Genomic DNA, 21,909 nt, shown 5'->3' with positions numbered 1-21,909 from the left:
AGCTTTTCTGTAGACTTAAATATTTTCAAAATAAACAGTTTGCAAATATATCTGAATGTAATAATGATTATTATCCATGTGCTAAAATTATGGGTAGCTTTTATTTACCCTTTTTTAATTTTTTATACTTCTAAATTTTCTATAATGAACATACAGGATTGTTACTGTAGTTTAAATATGTAGCCAGGGAAATAATGAATTTACAGCCTTCAAGAACTAAATGACTGAATTTGGAAAGAGTTCTGCTGGACAGAGAGTTCACCATCAAAAGATGAGAGGCCCAGCAGTCCTTCACCAGGCAGGAAGGACATGAAGAATCAGAAAGATGGGATGTCATCTTTGAGTTTGATAATCCCTATTGCACTAATCGTTAACATTCTCCAGGTAACATGTTGCCATGCTTGTTCATGCTCTCTCTTTCTACACACATACACTCACCATTTTCCCATATATATAATATATATATCGATCAATCTGTCAATCGACCAACTGATAGATATAATATGTATTTTCTTAGAATAAGGACATTTTCCTACATAGCCATAATTTCATACTCATACCCTAAACTCAAGAATTGTGTAAGTAATTAAGACAGTTCTTAAAAAGATCCCTAATAAACTATACCTGTGACATCATGTAAGCATAATGTAAAATATGAATACCCAATTCATATTCCTATAGCACCTTACAGATAATTTCCTAAGTATTTCATTAGCTATGCACAAAAATCACCTGTGGTGGGCAGATGAGGACTTTCCATTTTACAAATAACATAAAAATGTTATGTGTTTTCCTAAGGCCACAAAGATAATGAATGGTAAATTCAAGAGTACTTAAATGAGCTGCTCACACATTAGCTAGTTCATTAAGAATATTTATGCTTACCTTTCTAGAATGTGAAAGGGATTTTAGAGGTTAAAATAAATCTCATCCAATTATTTATTATTCATTCAACACATTTTTGGGGTATCTATTATAGCAAGGTACCATTCAAAGACTATTAAAACACTCACTATATTTTGTCTCTTGGTAAATTTGCTGTTAGAAACATTAGGATTTGGAATCATGGGACCTTAGAGTAGAAAAACTCAAGGGTCACTTAATCTACATTCTCATCCAAGGCACATCCTGTTGCAACAGTTTTTAGCCCTCTAGGCATCAATCCACAGATGTTAAAGCTGCACAGAGGGTTAGAATTTTTTTTCTTAGTGAGTCAGGGGATGCTAAGAAAGATAATTGCGAGGATATGGAAAGAAATATTGACTTCAACACGGAAATGATTTTAACCTTCTTATCTTATTCCTTTCAAAATAAATATCTTCATTGACACAATTCCCACTGGGAGAACATAATCCTTATTTATATATTCAGGAGATACCTCAATTACAATATAAGGCACTTCTAAATGCTGCTTGAAATTCACCTGATGAATTCACAGTATCTTTAGAGAATTTAAAAGTAATAAACAACTGCCTACAGTGGGACAGACCACCCCCATCATCCCTGTTCTTGGTGTAGCACCGATGAAACATATCAGGAAAATCAGAATCCAAAAGGTAAAAGAAACAAAAGTTCTGTACCTCAAAGATTCAAACCCTACATTGGCATATGCCATAAACAAGGTTGAAGGAAAAACCCTACACTTGAAAATACCTGCAATATAAGAGAGGCAAAGAGTACACACGACTAAAAGCAGATTGATGAATGGTAAGGACATCGACGAATGAATAAAGACACAAAATCATACAGAATGTGAAAGGAAAAATAGGTCCTATATAATAAAGATTACTTAGCCTCAAATGAAAAATAAGCAAATAAATACTTTAAAAATAAAAACATTAAACATAACAAAAACATAAAACATTTTCATTTTTGATTATGAATTTTATGAAGATTAAAAGGAGTAACAAACTCCAAATGGGAAATGAGAGCTCTAATTTGAGTATGAAGGGAATTTTAATTTACTAACTTTTCTAGGAGGCGATTAATGTTTCAAAATTCAAAATATGCACACCAGCAATACCATGCCTAGGAATTTAATTTTAAAAAATTAGTTTCATAAATGGACAGGGGCACCTGGGTGGCTCAGTTGGTTAAACGGCCAACCCTTGATTTTGGCTCGGGTCATGATCTCTCAGTTTGTGGGACAGAGCCCCATGTTGGCTCCATGCTGATGGTACACATCCTGCTTGGGATTCTCTCTTCCTCTCTCTCTCTCTGACTCTCCCCAGCTTGCATGTAATCACTCTGTCTCAAAATAAATAAACTTTAAAAAATTATTTCTTATAAATGGACAACTTAAATTTACAATTATGCCAATTAAAGCACTGTCAATATATCAAAAAGTCAGAAAAAAATTTAAATATACATCAAGATGTGGTTAAGTAAGTAAATACTGTGCATACTAGCAATGAAATGCGACGTGACTGCTAAAACTGATGTTTGACACAGAAAGATGTCCATGAAATATTAATTAGAAAAAGAAAACTAAAGCAGAATTTACAATACAGCTATTAAAAACTTAAGCACAATCGAATCTAGATACAGATATATCTCTATCTTATGAGAGTGGTAAGAATTATGTCTGCTAATTTATTAGAAACACGTATTTTGACCTCCTTAATAGCATTTTCTGCTTTCACCTCGTGCCCTTATGTTTTGTAAATCAAATATTACTTTAAAGTGACTTGGCCTGGGGCGCCTAGATGTCTCAGTCAGTTAAGTGTCAGACTCTTGGTTTCTGCTCAGGTCGTGATCTTGTGGTTTGTGAGTTTGAGCCCCGCAAAGGGCTCTAGACTGACAATGTGGAGCCTGTTTAGGATTTTCTCTCTCTCTCTCCCTCTCTCCCTCTGCCCCTCTCATGCTCTCTGTCAGAATAAATAAATAAAGTTTAAAAAAAAATAAAATGACTTGGCCTGAGATGCCTCATCATGGAGTCCTTCACCTCAAAACCAAAATGACTGGGAGGAAGGGGACTGAGAGTGTTAGGACCTAAGCTGCCAACATGATGTTTGATTATCAGTCTAAGCCATGCATTCTACATGTACCTTATCACCGAGGCGTCCCCTGGAACAGCAGCTGCAAGTACTTCCAAAGTTTTCACTTTACATTTAACTATGCTTGTCACCATAGTAGTAACAGGAAGAATGAACTTTCAGGCTATGCAATTTATTCACCACTGAATTTAATTTGGGAAGAAAATGAACACTTCTACTATCACCTGCCATTGAGAAAGGTTAGAAATAGGAACATCTCCTGCATCTTCACAAAGGGACCATACTGCCACATGATCTATGGTCTAATATTATGAATGACCTCTGATGCTCATGGACCATATCACCACACTGAAGGAATACCCTGTTTAGCATCAATGGCCCTCAAAGACTAGAAATGTCAAGTACTAACTGACATCCTAAATGTGCATTTGTTAAGTCAGGCTGTCCAAATAAGTCTTTTATTTAAGCATGTGTCACTTTTACCTCTAGCTAAGATGGAACAAGAGGGGCTAGATTTACCATTGTACATAAAACAATGAAATAACCAGACAAGATATATGAAACACTGGACACTAGGAGCACAGGAGAGTGATCCCTGAGAGACAGCGAACCAACAAGATGAGTCCTCTGATGGCCCTGCAGAGAGTTTCCAGCCCACAGCACAGGGAAGGGAAACAAAATCAGAGCCTGGTGCCCTCTAAGTTGAGAAGAAAGAGCAGAAAGTCGGGGAAAGCAAAGGCAGGTAGAATGTGCCAGGCATTGTACCAAACACTTTTTATGAATTTCTTCATATGAATTTAATTTTCACAGCAATCCCTTAAAATAGATACTGTTATTAGTTACTATTGTTTAACCAAGGAAAAAAGGTAATTTCTCTGGTCTCAGCTAGTAAGGGGTAGAGCAAGAATTCCAACTCAGTCTGACTTCACAGCCAGTGTTTAACAGATTCCAGACAGCCAAATAGTTCACAAAGTCATATCTATCTGTGCATCTCCAGAATCCACTATGGTGCCTAGAATGTGCACCATAGAGAAAGATTAATTGAAGGTAGCTGACATTACTTTTTAAAAATTTGGATATAAGTCCAAACTCCATTCATATTTATTTACTCTCTTAAATTTTTGTTTCTATCATAGGCGCATACTTTCAAAATCTAGAGCAAATACTTATCATCTTGTTAAAAGTTTTTCTATAAATAACATTTCCCCCCACTGTGAGACAGTACCAAAATTTCAGTTGCCCATTTTATCATCGATTCATGCTGGCATGATGCCGAGATGCAAACCTTTCGCTAACAAATAAGAATATTTTTCAATGACTTCCCCAAACTGAAAGATGCTATTATTTGGCATGATTTAAAAGGCCCTTCATGAGCTAGAAAAGTGTCATACTGGGCTGTATATCAGAAATATTTGCGTGCTCGAAACACTGAAGATGTTCTTGACCCTCATTCTAGACCAGTGGCTCTTGAACTTAAATGCACATTGGAATTACCTAGAGATATTTAATAATATCAATATCTGGGCTCCATCCCAGACTTCACAGAACTTAAATCAGAATCCCTGGCAATGAGGTCCTGAGATCCATATATTTGAAAATTCTCTAGGAGCTTCTAGGCTGTGGCCAGATTGAGAGTTCCACTCCATGCTTACTAAAATAGAATTGTAAATGATACAACCCCAGGAGATACATTCTTTAAGCTCTACATGTCATCAGTACACAGCCACAATTGAAAAACACTCAACTAAATAACCCCCCATACTCCATCTATTACTTAGACCATAAGAATTTCTTGTGCAGTTATCTGAATAAAACAAGTCATATTATACCTTAGTACCTTTTGCCTGGAATGCCTACTCCTGCTTTTTTATTATTTTTTTGTTTTATTTTCTCAAACTTCCTGCTTATCCTTAAGATATAATTCCAGAATCCCCTCCTCTATGAAGGAAGTCCTGACAACTTACAGCTCAGTTAATTACTTGTTCCTTTGTGCTCTTATCACTATACATTGATTGCCTACTGAAACTGACAAAATATGATTACTGGTTTGTGTAATCCTATTTGTCATGGCAAAATGTGTGCCTCCTGGAGGGTAAAATTCACATTTATTCACGCACATTCCCCCAAATTCACTACTAGAGCAATTGCTGACATAGAGCAACTACAATATGCCAAGCCCTGTTGTATGCTAGTTGTGTGGATTATTTCATTTCACCCTTAATACAACCCTATAAGGTAGGCATTACTTTTTCTCATCACAATTTTCTTAAGTGAAAACTGAGCCCCCAAAAGTAAACCTTGATCAGCACCACACAGCTATGAAGCAGTTGCACCAGTTTGGTATTTGGAAACCGTTCAATAAATTATTGCCAGATGCCTGAATAAATGAGTAAAGATTAAAGAAAATTTTCCCTGGGGAATTATCATAACAATTACAGTATCAAAATAATTGGGAAAATGTAATTCATTGTCTAAACACCATTTTTAGACAATTTTTAGACATTTTTTCAGATAAGCCTGCATTTTAACAAATGCAATGAGGAAATAAGGTAAAGATCCATAGATCAAACATCTAAGAAATTTATAAGTTAGGTCTGACTATATATCACATCATGCAGAGAAACATGTTTTCTTTCCTTTTTTACTTTCAGAGAAGTATGAGTAGAGCATGTTTCATAATCTCTCTCAGATAATAGTGTATAGCCAGAGAATAACATTGTTATTTGCCCAAAGACTACTGTATTTCCATGGATGCTGGCACGGTTGAAGCCATCATTCAGCCATCCACCTCAGTCAACAATGCAACTGTCACAGGACCCAGAATTGACTGGCACTCAAGACAGGATATGATATAAATACATCTATTTAACTGAGTTAAAGTTGATGCTCTCCAAGTTATTTACAGTTGAAAGTATCCATCCCATATTTACCTTTCACAATGTAAACAGACACTGTGTCAGTCCTTGCCAATAACTGAATTGTTTCTAACTTGCATTCCAACTCTGGCACTACCTGGCATGGGCTGTGCGCCTGGGTGGCATGCATTTGCTTCTTGTATGACCCTGTAGACATTTCTAATGGTTCCTAGGCTTCAGTTTCCTTATCTGTAAACCAGGAATAGTAATAGGACCTATGTCAGACAGTCAAAAGGATTAAATGAGATAATCAACCCACAGAAAAGTCTAAGCACAAGGCAGCACACTGTTCATACCACAAAAGGTCTGCTCCCATTCCCATCTTCTCTGAAACAACAGTAATGAACCCACACTCACATGCGTACTACAGAGTGAATGCACCACAGTAAGGGTAGTATAAACACACACACACACACACACACACACACACACACACACACACACACGTTTAACAAATACATGGTCTTTTGTTTCTCTAGAAGCTTCCAAGTTAAAAGTTACAACATTAAGAGGAAAAAACCATTAAAAAGAAAAGACAGGAGATAACTGAAATCATATGAAAGGGGATGATTTTCTGCTCAAACATAATTGCTTTGGGGAAGGAAAAGTCTGGTGATGGTGGTTAGCAGTGGTGACGGTTACTGTTATTTAAAATTTGAGGTCAAGTTTTGGGCTGAGACCATCAGAAGTTCTCTAACAATAATGAATTCAGTAATGTTAAAGAGAAGGTCTGGGATATAGCAAGAAAAAAATGCTTACAACGTATTAAGCAGCCCGGGGGAAAAGAGGACAGAAGAGAAGGGATCAGGCTTTAGGTTTTTCTGTCATGATCTTTCTCCATGTGTATGTTGTGACACATTGATATAGCAGATTAAAAGGATCAGTAACAAGTATCTGGCTTGTTGTGAAAAAGTAGTTGGATATTGAACTTTAGGCAAATTTTGACCAAAACCAGGAAGCCATGAGTCTGAACAGAGTTGAACTGAGCCCAGCCCACTGAGGGAGGTGGCAGGTTTGAGTTCCAGGTCATAGTCACCAGGGACCATACAGAACAACTGTCCAAGAAGATGAACAAGGTTTCAACAATAGGATTTCTACTCCATGAACACCATTACCGGATTAGGAGTTGGAGGGGGAACAAACTGCAGGCCCCAGGTGAATGGCTTGGCCCATTTTCATGTCACACAAGAGTAATGAACAGATCTCCTAAGAGAAGACCCCTCATCCTGTGCCCACATTTTCTAGGCAGGAATATGTAAGGCCTATGGAATTCCATCCCCCACGATTCTTCTTCCAAAACTATACTTGACAATGTCTGCTGTTCCTGATGGCCCCATCATTTTGCTTTATTTTGATTTTTTAGTAACTAAGATGAAGTATTTAAGCCTCTTTAAGTACGTGTTAGAGTTGCATGTAATCGAGGAGAGAGATTTAGGATTTAAAGCCAAATAGCTCTGGATTCATTTCTCACTTAGATTGAGTTCTTATCTTGACCACTTACTGCGTGACTTCCTACAAGTACAGAATCTTGCTCTGAGCCTCAGCTTCCTCATTTTACAGATGAGAAGATAAAAGCTAACTTTCAGCCTTGGCATGAGGCTAAGATATCATGTGTCTAACGTACTTGGCACTGAGCCTGGTACACAGCAGGTGCTCAAGAGATAATATTATTTTATTATTATTAAACCCAGTGACACATGCAGCCATATGTACTTTGAAAGGTTTATAGGAGGGCACACTCTACTTTCAATACATAGGTATGAAAAACAAAAGGGAGGATAGATATTTGAAGCAAAAATAAAACCAGGTATCAGAAGCTGGGGCCATCTGCTCATCTAAGTACATAAGGTGGGGGGGGGGTAGGAGGGAAGGGGGATGGTTAAAGAACAAACTAGTATTTTTGTCTACTTTCAGACATCCCCTATTATCTTCCATTTTAGGAATCTGTTTTAACTGAGCTACAATCATCAAGATGATGTAAAGTCACCTGTAACTTTATTTACAAATAATAAACAATACAAAATTCTCTGAAAATGGAGCTGTTCCCTCAAACATAAGTCAACCCCTCAATCTTCTATTCCCACTCAAACTAAAAGCCAAAACACAAGATGTCTGTACAGAGCACCTGTCCTATGACTATTTCTTACTAAACAGAACCTGAGACTTTGATGAATCAGAGACTAGAAGAAAGAGAATGGGAGTTGAGAAAGGAACAGGATTCCATGGAGTAGAAAGTAATGTGAAAGAACACGTCTAAACATTAAGCCCATGCAAACACAAGAACACAGAAAGTGGATTTTCACTGATAGAAAGTCAGGTAACAGAAGTAATAGGATTATTAGAACAGGCATGAAAAACAGGGGCTGTGGATGATCCTAAAAAGCAACATTCAAATCTAAGGCAAGAAAATGATGTCTTTGATTTTTGGAGATAATAGGTATAATGGCATCCAGAATGGGTACGTTTCACTTTACATAGTAACCATGACTCATCTTGCTATATAGGGCCAAAGACAGAAGCTGTTTTTAGGTATTGAAGTATTAACAACTAACAAATTTTGAAGAAAGAAAACTGAAGTGCAGGATTTAAAGGTTTAAACTCCTGTACCAATCTACCAAGAAAGAAAGAAAGAAAGAAAGAAAGAAAGAAAGAAAGAAAGAAAGAAAGAAAAAAGTATGCCTGTATCAAAAACAGTACAACTGAAAACCCTAGGCCCTAAGTCCCTATCTGAAACTCTTAGAGCCAGAAGTATTCAGAAACTCATACTTTTTCATATTTAAGAAAGTTAATAATAATGCATATAATTCCATAAACTCATTAAGATTGGGGCCAGCACCCTGTACTCAAATGTGCTCTTTTCTGCCATGAAACATACACATATTCACACTGAGAATACGTGTGAGAAATAAAGACTGTATTAAGCATCAAGTAGTTGGGGTCAGATTTTGCCACTAAATCAGTTATAAAAAAATTCTCTGGGTTTTCCAAGTTCTTTGGGTTTCAGAGTTACAAGAAATGGTTTGGGAATCTGAATTTAGTTTGTCTCCTAAAGGTAAATGTGAACAGTACCTAGATTGAAATGTTGCTGTTCCTTTTCACCACCTCTGGAGTATCAAAATGTTTTAAAAATCCAACTTTTAAAAATATAATTTGACATCAAACATTATCTACTTTCCCCCATGGCAAATTATATCAGTAGATCATTTCTCCCCTACAGAATACAATGATTAAAATCACTATGTACTGGCCACAGTTATTCACACAAGAAATATCTGTTCACTACATGATAAGACATGGCATTCTCTTGATTCTCCTGAACTTACAACTGAAGTCCCTGGTTATCCATCCTGAGGAAGGAATTACCAAGCAAACCTTGTCACGTACCTGGTGTGCCCTCTGATGTCTTTATCCCCATTCTACAGCAGTACTGAGCAATCCCATAGTCAGCAATCTTTGCGATGATGGCAGCATTGGGGTACAGGGTGAAGAGCAGCACATTGTGGGGCTTCAAGTCACGGTATATGATCATGGCTGAGTGGAGGTATCTGCCAGAAAACACACAGGCAGAGTCATTAAAATGTGATTATATTATTACAATTTTTGTCATGATTGCATTAAATATGTACCTACCTCTATTATCCAAAGCGTCAAAAATTCCGTGCTAAGTTTGACCCATCAAAGCAAAGAGATATCATAGAAGGGAATGAAAACATGCAAGCCAAATATTACAAAATGAGCTTGTGCTTTTAAAACCAAACAACAAACCAACAAAAAAACAGGTCAATCCTGATACGTGAGTGATTTAAACTTTAAGGCACAACCAGTTCAAGCAAAGTACCAGTTTTTGGTGAGTTTTCTTTTATACGCTTAATAATTACTGAAAAGGAATTCTGAATTCTCTCAAAGGTCATATGACTATTTTAATTAGTTTAAAATGTAAATATGTTAAATATGAGTTGATAGTATTTTGCTGTAACTCCCATTTACTTACTAGTTCTGATTTTGTTAAAACCATATAGAAGTTTATCTTAGCTTCTAAAATTCTCTCTATTCCATTTCTCTTTTGATATTTATTTTTCTCTGACTAAAATGTTTCCTAATTTGGGGGAAAGTATTTTCACCTTTTTCAATAATAACAAATCAACATAAGAAACTTTTCTAGCTATCCATATCATATTCTGTTCAAAGATGTAATTTACTTTAAATTTTTTTTTTCAACGTTTTTATTTATTTTTGGGACAGAGAGAGACAGAGCATGAACGGGGGAGGGGCAGAGAGAGAGGGAGACACAGAATCGGAAACAGGCTCCAGGCTCCGAGCCATCAGCCCAGAGCCTGACGCGGGGCTCGAACTCACGGACCGCGAGATCGTGACCTGGCTGAAGTCGGACGCTTAACCGACTGCGCCACCCAGGCGCCCCAAAGATGTAATTTACTTTAAACCCAATTCTACTATGAATTAAGGCTAACAAAGAACATTTTGGACCCAAAGTTGGAACCAGAGTTTGGACCCAGAGTAAAACAATGTCTTGGTGATATCGGATGATGTTAAAGTCATCTCCTTCAGAGACTGATCCAATCAAATATAAGTGCTAGAGTCGGACACTGCAGGTAAAGATTAAAAAACACAATGGAGTTTTAATATGAACCAGGTCATGTCTATTCTGGCAACACAGCAAGAGAGCTACTCCTGTGCTCCAACAAGTAAAGTAATTCCATCACCACCTTTCCTTACATATTCACAAAGTTCAGATTCCCCCGCACCCCCAGCTCAGTCTTCCCTGCTCCATGATGTCAAATTTGCTATAGCTCTCCACGTGATCTCCCAGGCAAATTATGACCTACCTTGAAAGGACAATTTTTTACAGAACTTAACAGAGGTAAATTTAACTCCTTTCTTTGTTGGCAGCTTTTGGTTTGGGTTCACACTGTATCAATAAATATTTACTCCATTACCTAATACGAATCACTGCTAGAGGGATTATGAGCAGAGTGGCAGCGATACTCTAAACTTTCCATTGCATGATGGCCTGAAGTGTATGTATCATTTAATTGCATCAGCTACTGCACAAGTTTCTTTCTCTTCCAGGATGTAGTCAGGACATTTGACGTTAGGCCTACTCATTTCGCTCTACATATTTTTGGCTGAAAAATAAGATAAACGTACTAATGAAGTTGACCTTAACAATAAGTAATGGACTCGAGAGAAAATTTACTAAGGGCTTACTGAAAGGCCATTAGCTACCCTTGCCCTGTTGAAGAGAAAAGCTGGGAGATTAAGAAGAAAAAAGTTAAAGCCAAGTCATGCATAATTGAATAGCATCCAAATCCTTCCTAATGCATGCCTCTTTCAGAATATTTATAGAACATAGACTCTCTCAGAATACTTCTCAAAGGTTAAAAAAATACTTAAACTTAATTTGAAATAATGTCTGTGGGAGGGAAAGATTAACTGGGTTAGTTAAAATGTTCAATTACAGAATTTAATCTTAAAAAGTACAGTTTTAATAGCTTCTAATACACTAGCAAAATAGCTTTTGATATATTAACAAGTGCAGATCTTGCCTTACTGAAAATAATTCAGCTGTAATTTATGCATTATGTGACAATGAACACTGTCAAATATTTTATTAAAATAAACTGGTCCAAACTCAGTTAGTCATTCTTTAATTGTGGTTATCATCCGGGTTGCTAAGAAACTCCTTTCTTTATAATTGAAAGTAAACTTTATCTCATCCTAAATAGAATTAGTCTAAAAAATGAGATGCATTCATTCACATAACAAATCTGTATTGGGTGTCTATGAGGGCCAGTCACTAGGGGATATAATAATATCCTTATATCTTATATAGCTCTTATATCCTTATATCTCCACTCCTGAGCAGTCACAATCTAGAAGGAGAGACAGGTTATCAAACAAGATTGCAGAACTGCAGTGGGTACCAAATGCTAGAAAAGCCAGAGAGAGAAAAAGAGAGCTAAAGATAGCAAAGCAGACTCTCCCACTAAACTGCAAGTTTTCAACCTTGATAAGATAATACACATAAGGTCTGCCTTTTCCTCTCCAGCACCTAACACAAAGCCCTGCATACAGCCAACCCAAGAAACTTGTGCCAGAGAGACCATCTATTCAGAGCTTCATCGTGGAGACCGTATGTGAGCAAATTCTACAGGAAAATCAATTCTCTAGGCAGACAAGTGTGTGAAAAGAGGAATGACAAATGAAAGAAAGACATGAATGTCCAGGAAAAGTCAAGACCCTCAGAATGATCAGAATGTAGAGTGAGGGCAGTGGAAAGGCAAGAGGCATAAACACAGAGTTCTGAGGCTCTGCCAAGTAGTTTGCATGTATTTCACAAAGAACTTGGAACTCCCAGGGAATTTCAAGCATAATTAGATTTTTATTTTAGCATAAATATTCTGATAATTCCCTGGAGGTACTGGACCGAGGCGGCAGTAGTGGCATAAAGATAAATGAAATGATAATGTGAAATAAATGAAAAAGATAATATGAAATAGTCAAAGACCTGGTGGCCTAATGGATACTTACTTTTGGGACGAGAGGGGTAGCCTAGATGTGACTACAGGGATTGCCGTCAGCAAGTGGAAGACACAAGGGAAAGAACAGATTCATGGCGGGAGGAAGTAGCAGAGAGAATAAACTCAATTTTGTAAATAATGAAACAAAGAAACTTATGGAAAATACAAGTGACCATATCTTCATAGGTAACTGAGAATTACGATAAATAGCTCTAGGGAGAAGACTGAATTAGGAATGAAAGCTAAGAGCGTAGGCAATACTGTAAGAGATAGAATATGTAATGTGAAAAAAGTTTCGTATATCTTTCTAAACAGCTCCATCATTTAAGGGACTCCAGAGGAGTGTGACATTATTGTCTCTTTCTACCTCTGTATTTACAGTTCTATGCTGAAATTTGAGGAAACAAACATTAATGCTCAGTTTTTAAAAATATACTTAGTGCTGGTAGAAGACTGAAAGCTACCGAAATCTACTAGCTTCTTGAGGCACAAGATCCAGAAAGCTGTCTTGGCATTAGGCTGAGAAGAAATCAGGTGAATTAAAGCAAAATATGCTGAGATTTCATTTACTTCATCAGAAACTGCAGGAGTTGTTAAAGTAGGTCTCAGAGAACCAGAATAAGCTACCTTAGAGGTGAGGTCTTTCACATGGTGGTGAATGAAAGATAGAAATTCATCATTTTATAAATAAGCATTCTGGGAATTATGTGCAAGAATTAGGGGAAAACTAAGATCTGGACTTAGGAAAGTGACTGATCCCGCTCTGAAATACACCAGACGTTGTTGCCTGTTATCTGGATTAATTTAACACATGGTTCCCCCTGGTGTTCAAAAGCAGATATACCAACCCAAATCCAAACCTCCGCAATACTGTTTCATTAATAATCTGTATGATTTTCGGCAGTTTCTGGAGTCTTTCCAAAAAGGAAAACCTATTTATTTTATGTGTCTTTTATAGTCTCTATACACTATTAAGTTGTATCTTCCTGGTTTGGTCTTATTTGTTTGTGAGCAGTGTTTCTTTGTGTTCCTTGCCATCTATTCCATTCACATTTCTGGACACTGCCTGAGAGGAATAGTCACCGTATTTCAGAAGGGAAGGAAGGGAAAGAAATTTGTATTCACTGTGTGGTTGTATGTGCCAGGTACTGTATTCTTCCCTCTCTCCTATCTCCATCTCTCGCCTACACATATTTACTGGGGGTTCACCATTCCAGGTGCCAGGGATATGAAGGTGAACAAGATGGCAAGTCCTATCACGGCCCTTAGATTTCCAGCAGCAGAGACAGATAATGAACAAACTCTTTAAATGAAAATATAAAGAACAGCAGGCAGTGATCAGTGCTACAGGTGCCAGAGAGACGTAAGGTGGACAGGGACATCCCCTCTGAGAGGAGACCTGAAAGAAATGAGAAGAGAGCCAAGAGGATATCTGGGGGGCAGGCTCTCCTGGTCCAGAGAAGAACTGGTATAAAGCCCCTGGCACATCCGAGAAACTTCAGAGAAGCAAGTGGCTGAGCACAGTGACTGAAGAGTGAGATAGGAGAGGGTTGATAACAGGACAAAGACTTGAGCCAACTTCCACATAGAAAAGCCCCGTGGCCACTGCCATGTGAAGAGGAATACGGGGCAAAGGTGAGAGCAAGTGGGCTGGTTAGACAAGGAGCCATGACGGCGGCTCAGACACTGCGGGTCGGCAGAGAGGCTGTGAGGAGTAGCTTCATGAAGATAGGTTTTGATGGCACTGCTGAAAGTATTTCAGAAAGTATTTGCTGAAGGATTAGGTGTGGAATGTGAGAGAGAGGAAGGAAGGAAGGACGACTCCAAGGTGAAATAAGTGTGTGACTGGAGACGGGGACAGTGGTGGAGAAGGAAATCCAGACTTTAATCTGGGATGTCTCCAATTATCACAAAGTCCTTGAAATGTCACGCACTGTATTAGTCACAGTTTACAGACTCTGACAGATGAGTTTTGGAGGTATAAAATCACAGGTATGTGTGTGGAGCCATGACTTCTCCTAGTCCCTCTGTCTCCCAAGACCGTGGCCCTTCTGCTCTTTGGTGTTGCCTCCCCAGCACTCTGTCGTGGTACCAGCTGGCTGCAGGATTGGGTATGCCTTGGACACAGAAAATCACTCCAGTCCCCTTCAGAAATATGGACCAATCTTTCCTTATTAGAATTGTCCATGATACCTGACACTTTCCTTGGCACTTTGAAATTTAACCTGTATTTTTATAGGGCAAGGAGGTCACTACAGTTCTAAGAATATGAGCTCTGGAACAGGTTTCCTGGGCCCAAATTCTTTTTTTTTTTTTTAATTTAATTTTATTTATTTTGAGAAAAAAAGAAAGTGCAAGTGGAGGAGGGGCAGAGAAAGAATTCCAAGCAGGCTCTGCACTGTCAGCGTAGAGTCCGATGCGGGGCCCGAACCCACGAACCATGAGATATGACCTGAGCCAAAATCAAGAATTGGACGCTTCACCGACTGAGCCACCCAGGTGCCCCCCAAATTCTACTCAACTAACTATGACGTTCTGCATGGTCTTCCTACTCTTATTTTATGGAATTACAAAATCTGTTCAGGGAAATGGTAGTTTTTTCCCTCAAGTTGTTTGTGAAATGTTACTGGGACATGATATTACTGGAAAGTGCTATTCTCCAAGCCCTGGGAGGAAGTTGAGGCTCACTCTTGTCACACGCAGAGTAGAAAACCACATGACCTAATTAATTACCTCAAGCCATCAGCCACATGGAGTGCAATCCTGTGCTGTAGGGTTCTGGTGAGACTGGCTTTGTCCTGCTGAAGCAAGCGGTCCAGTGAACCCTTGGAGGCTAACTCCATCACCAACATGCGAGGACGAATCCCAGCTGCCAGCAAAGATATTAAGCTGGGGTGGTGCAGGTGGCAAAGGACCACCAGCTCCTACAAAGGGAAAAAACCATTTAAGAGTACTATAGCCCCAGTACCTCCTTCCTTAAGTGTCTCAACACTTTGTGGTTTTCTCTGGGTAACTGGATTATAGCAAATGTTCCATTTCTTCTTTAATCTTTTTTGTATCTTCCACATATTCAGGAATAAATGACTGGTTTTAAAAACGTATTCCGAATGAAAATGTTAAGTTCTATCTTTCCTTATTGCTTTGCGTTTTTCAGAACATTTAATGCAGGGTCAGTACCCCTGCTGTGGTCACACAATCAGGTCACGTCAATCTTATCTAATGAATCCTAGTTAGCCACAGAGTCCTTCTCAGGCCAGGATTCTGAGCAGCTGCTACTAATCAACTGCAATGGGCATGTGAAGTACCACCTGCCTATCATTTCTGGTTTAATGACTAGAAAAGCTTACTGAGGGTATCTAAGCCCATGGGAATACATGGTAGCACTCCTCTTGAAACTTCTCTAATAACTTTCAGTTACTTTTGAATTAAAACCCTGTGTACTCACACAGCCTCCATGGCCTGACCTGATCTGGTCCCGGCCCATCTCTCAAAACCCATCTCCTTCTGTGTCTTCTCCTCTTCATGCGGCACCCTTCTGCCACACTGGTGTTCATTCAATTCACTGCACATGCCCAGCTCCTTCATTCCAGCCACTGGGCCTTTGCCCCTGCTGGTCTCTATGCTCTGAAACCCCCTCACCCTTCTGAAGGCTTCTCATCATTCTGATCTTAGCTCAAATACTCTTACTTTCTCAGAGTAACCTGCCTTGAACCACCCTCGCTAAAGCAATCCCCAGCTGCAAGAATCTCTCTCCAAAAAGTCAAAGATACCATTTTAGCTTGAACAGAGAGGTCTCCATTCTGATGTAATCCTCTCCCTAGACCACATCCTGTGAGACTTTACAATCTCCTTTATATGTGGTTTGTGAATTCCATATATACTTTATTCTGCATATTTCACTTTACTCTGAAGGCCTGATTTAGTTGAAATTTATAGTTCATGTGATATTAAATTGATTCATGTTATAAACTGTGATTTCTGTCTGCAGAACCTCTGCTTCTTAAAAACCAGCTTCAAAGATGGGGAGTATCAGTGCCAACTGCATTTGTCAGGAAAGTGGAGTGTGGAGAATTCTGCAAGCTGAAGAAGAAAGGCTGAATACCCTGAGCGGGGATTTTCCAAGAACAAAAGCTTCAGACTGCAATCATATTTCCTCAGTGGATAAAAACCTTTTTTTTTTTTTTTTTTTTTTTTTTTTTTTTGCCTCTGTCTGATTATCCCAGTTGGTTAAAACTGATGAGAACCAGTCAAGTTAGGTCCATTTTCTTTCATAGGCACAGACAGAAGCTGAATCCAAATTTTCCATCCTAGAAAAGCAGCTCACTGATTTCAAAGAGAAAGGAGCAGGAGACTGTAATAGATCAGCCCCAGTTCATGACCACTGGTAGAATGACCCTCAGAATGTGGCCCTGAACACTGCAGTGCTTTCCTTTTCTTTCTTTCTTTTTTTTTTTAAAGAAGCACATTATGTACGCTCTACTCTTACTATTTCTTCTATTATTTCCTTGGTTCCCCTAGCTGCCTACACACTACTCAGTCCTGTATACATTCTTAATGTTTTGATTTCCAACAGGGTTCCCTGAGCACACTGAGTAAAATTTGGAACATACATTGAAGACTAATGACCAAGGCTGAAAAATCAATTTATACAACCAATTGCCTACAGATTGAAAGAGACTGTGCCCAGATTTGGTTCATAGACTTGCTTCTATATATAAAATGTTTATTAACTTCTTTGTAAAGCCACAGTGTAGCTTTTAGTATTACTAATAAAATTACTCCAGGATATTTTACACAGACATGGAATTATTTTCATAATCCATAATTAATGTATTGTAACTGGTTTTGTTTTGTTTTTTTTAGTTTGCACATGTCATTTAGTTTTAGATTTCGGCACAAATTATTTTCTTTAAGTAAGAATGAATAGATTCAAAAACATAGTTGAGTTCTGGCATAAGATTACAGAGTTTGAATTGGATTTTACCACTCTTCTTACCCTCTCTCTCTCTCATTCCTAGTGTCAGGAAAGACTCAGAAAACAGAGTAAATCCTCATTGGTACTCAAAACCAGACAGGGTACTGGAATGACCACCGTTTGCTTTGCATCCAATATCCACTCACTTTTCTTTCCTCCTAAGGGTACTTTGATTTTTGCTGAGGCATTCAATCCTCACCCCAGTAGCCCATGAACTTAGGAAGAACTGACTCTAACCCCAGCCTCGGGAAAAGGTGAGAATATTCTAAGTAATAGCATTCACGTTACCATAGAGACTGATTGAGTAACACAGGCCTAAGTCCATCGGTGCAAAGCACTATCCTGGACATAAGTGCTTATGGAAAAAAGAACATGTGATATAAGTGAAGCCAAGAGAGATTTTTAAATGCGTATCGGATTTGGTTCCTTTGAAACACAGGACCTCAAAAGAGGTACCTTCTTTTCTTCTGTACTTGGGGGAGGTAACTGTGAAGCCTGGGACAAAAATTCTCAGAATACTGTCTTGTCTTTGTTTTTCAACAGGAGAAACAAAACAATCTCTTTTTTTTTTACTCCATAAAGAGGGACAAAAGTGGGATTTCATAACTAAACTCAGGTAGACTTTGGGGGGAAATGTGATCATTTTGCATTTTCATAAACACATGCAAAACCAGAGTTCCAGGAGGTTAACATGTCTGATTTAATGTAGTAATATTGGATTTCTTACTTGTCTTAACAATCTAAGTGATGTATGTTTATTGAAAATCTTCACAGCCACTTCTTCTCCTTCATAGGCTGCTCGATAAACAGATCCAAAACTGCCATCACCTTTTGAAAAGAAAAGTACAAAGCACTTATGTTAATCTGTCCAAGCAGAAAAGCTAGATAAATTATTTTGGTTGTGATAATATATGTTTTATACATGAAGAGAAATCTGACTCGTGTTTCATTGAATCAAGTCTCCTTTGATGCTTCCTCTTCCTTCTGCTACTGTGTGAACTACAATGCACCTGAAGATTGTGTTTCAACCTTCTCGTCTTCCATCTACACACTCCCCACGCAATTATGTCACCGACTCCCTAACTCCATCAATTCCGATACATTGAGTGTTTCCACATCTTAACTTACAGCCACAAGCCACTTCTGAGCTCTATCCTACATTTACAACTTTGCATTGGAGACCACTGGCATGCCCTTCCAAATCTCAACCATGCTCCATCACAAGCCACATTCATTATCTTGTCTCCAAACTAGTTTTCATTCCATTTCACATATCTTATTTTAAAAAAAATTTTTTTGTGGTCATTATGGACTCAAAACCGAAAAATCATCTTAGCTCTTTGCCCCGTGCCCCCTTTCCATTTCCACTCCCTTGGTTCTTTCTGCCTAGACCATGGAGGCATCCTGAGTTCATTACCTCCAACTCAGTCTACCTCACCTGCAAAATCAATCTCCCTATAATTACACTTTGTGACACTTTTTTGTTCAAAACCAAATTATTCTATGCTGTCTGCCTAATAACATCCCAAATCAGGCACATATCCAACCTGTAGCTCCGAATTTCCCCTGAGGCTCTCTTCCTGCCCTACTGCTCATTCCCTAGGCTCCAGCCCAGTAGTGCTCTGGGTCTGGGCTGCAGGAGATACCTGAGGAGCTTCTAAAAATACCAATGTCTGAGTCCACCCTCAAAGATTCTGACCTAATTAATCACAGGAGTTACTGGTCATTAGGATTTTCTTTTAATTCCCTAGGTGATAGTAATGACCAACCAGCCAGGGTTGAGGACAACTGTCCTGGAAAACTGAAAGAGCCAAAATCTCCTCATCATGCTTGGTATCTTCAGGCTTCCATGCCCTTGTTATGCAGTTACTTAAAGAGCTCCGTTGCTCCATCATCTCAACTCTGTAGTGTTTATCAAGTCTATAAAGTACAATACATACTGAGATAGCAAGGCCTGAGAAATCAACCATGATCAGCTCCATGGGCTATTACTCTTCACTGACATACAGTATAGCCTTTGTACAATATTTGTGGTTCTCATACAGTGCTTTGAAATATAAGCACTTGATCGACATAAGTGAATGAACTCAGAAAAATCTACAAAGAAATAGAACCATGTTGAGACCTCTTATGTCTAAGTGGTGAAATTATGCATCTATGGGAAGCTTAGATATTTTATATTTTTTAAATATTTTTGTATTTGTATTAATTGTGTATTTTAATCTCTATGATAAGTATATGTAAGCATATATTATATGTTCAGAAACAATGCACATTAAAAATATATTCATAAAACAAGTCTATTAATATACATAAATCTATTAAGAGGTGTCATACAGGAACTGCTATGTCAGAAGGAAAATGTCAACTGAAGGCTTGAAATTCACTCCCATCCTACAAGGAAAATGAAAATGAATGACCTCTATCATATTACCCTAGCATACTACAAATAATGAATGGGGAGTCTCTGATTATAAAATGTTTTTATTTTTTTAATATTTTTTAATGTTTATTTTTGAGAGAGAGCACAAGAGCATGCGAGGGAAGGGCAGCGAGAGAGGGACACAGAGGATCGAGGCAGAGGCTCCATGCTGTCAGCACAGAGCCCAAAGTGGGGCTCAACCTCACAAACTGTGAGATCATGACCTGAGCCAAAGTGGGATGCTTAAGTGAGTCACTCAGGTGCCCCATAAAATGTTTTTGGAAGGATATATCTCATTTATTTACATCAGTGATTCTCAACTAGGGTGATGTTGCTCCCCTACCCCTACCCCCTATGTTTTTCAATGTCTAGAGATATTTTTGATTGTCACACCTGGGGAGGGGGCGGTGAGGAGATACCATTAACATCTAGTAGGTACAGGCTGAAGATGCTACTAAACATTCTACAATGCACAGGACTGCCCCCATAACAAAGAATTATTCAGTCTAAAATGGCAACAGTGCAGAGTTTGAGAAACCCTGATCTAGATTGTGAATGAACGTGAAATTTATGGGTCTATGGGGCATGAGACTAGAGAATGAGGAGTACTTATATAAGCACTTTACTTGCTGTGTAATTAATGAAATACAGAACACAGGTGCTTTTGAAGGTGGTCAAAAGGTACAAACTTCCAGTTATAAGATAAAAAAATACTGGGGATGGAATGTCCAGCATGACAACATGTTGAAAGTTGATAAGAGAGTTAGTTCATCTATGAGACCTCAACACAAATAACAAAAAAATATATTTGTTTCTTTTTCTTTTATTTTGCATCTAAATGGGATGACCAATTCTAACTAAATTCATTGTGGTAGTCATTTCATGATATATGTAAAGTCAAATCATTTGCTGTATACCTTAAACTTCCACAGTGCTGTATGTCAATTATATCAATAAAACTGAAAAAAAAAATCCCACAGGTGCTTCAAAACGAACTTTGTGAGCATTTCTACATATGCTGTGCAAAGGGTCCTATATATGAAACTCATCTTAATGCACTAATAAAATATATTTTGGGGAGCTTTGTCTGATGGCTTGAGACTCCTTCAGAGAAAGGGTATGTATGTGTGGTATTTACCTGCACCCTTTGAATCACAGGTCAAGTCTGGTGTTGGTTAAGATCTAGGATTTGGCATTGACTATTCAGCATTTGGTGTTAACCCACTACTACTAATATATTCATTTCCAGAGTTCCAAAACATTCATTCTAAAATTCTCTATGTAAAGAATAAAGGTACCAAGCAGTTTATTTACCTTTACATGTCATGTCCCAAACTTTAGACATTCTGTTAATAGTTTTAATGTATTGACAAATTTCAGGCATTCTCTGTGGAAATTTTATTAAAATGAAGTGTATACACAGACAACAACTAATATTCCACAAAGTAAAGCCAGAATTGTCCTCAAATAGTTTACATTAAATCAGTGCCCTTCCCAGTTCCCAATGACTCTCAAGAAGGCTTAGAACTTGAGTATGTCACCAAATTAATGCTTCTGAATTTTTAATCCCAAATTGTTTTATGAATATTTTTATGAGAATTCATGCCTGTCATCCTAAGGTACAAAACTGCTACTATGAGTACCTAGAGGTGTTCTTCCTTTACTTATTCTGTCTGAGACTGAAAAATGACTGCATTCCACAGCTGAAAATCTCCTTATCTCCCTCCCCCATTTCTGGCACTTAAAGCAAATGCAAGGATATATTTCACAAATGTGTGCTTTTATTGTAGCCCCATTCTTATCTCGAACCTAGTCTATTAGAATGTGTGCAAATCAAATTCTTTATGTGACACGTTACTTTAAAATATATCATTCCAATTATAACATTAATCATTATATCACTATAATGATAACATTATATCATTATAATGATAACATTATATCATTCCATTATAACAAATATATGAAGACACTAAAAACTATGATAATATAATTATATTTGAATATATTCTAGATTATAAGGAAAAATTATATCCTAGTTTTTATTCTCAAACCAACAAAA

General features: G+C 37.9%; 1 protein-coding gene across 3 annotated transcripts in view; it reads right to left on the bottom strand.

Annotated features, from left to right (window-relative positions):
* LRRK2 (leucine rich repeat kinase 2) overlaps positions 1-21,909 on the bottom strand; it is a 139,174-nt gene that overhangs the window by 22,321 nt on the left and 94,944 nt on the right. For all 3 annotated transcript variants that reach the window (XM_030322197.1, XM_030322199.1, XM_030322200.1), the window contains 3 exons: positions 18,153-18,253; positions 15,184-15,374; positions 9,296-9,456 (listed from right to left, as the gene is read on the bottom strand). In XM_030322197.1, the coding sequence (XP_030178057.1) occupies positions 9,296-9,456; positions 15,184-15,374; positions 18,153-18,253 (453 nt within the window). The remainder of the gene's footprint in view (positions 1-9,295; positions 9,457-15,183; positions 15,375-18,152; positions 18,254-21,909) is intronic.

The sequence above is a fragment of the Lynx canadensis genome, chromosome B4 (genome assembly GCF_007474595.2).
Source record: "Lynx canadensis isolate LIC74 chromosome B4, mLynCan4.pri.v2, whole genome shotgun sequence".
NCBI lineage: Eukaryota > Metazoa > Chordata > Mammalia > Carnivora > Felidae > Lynx > Lynx canadensis.
This window is presented reverse-complemented; position numbering and strand designations above follow the sequence as displayed.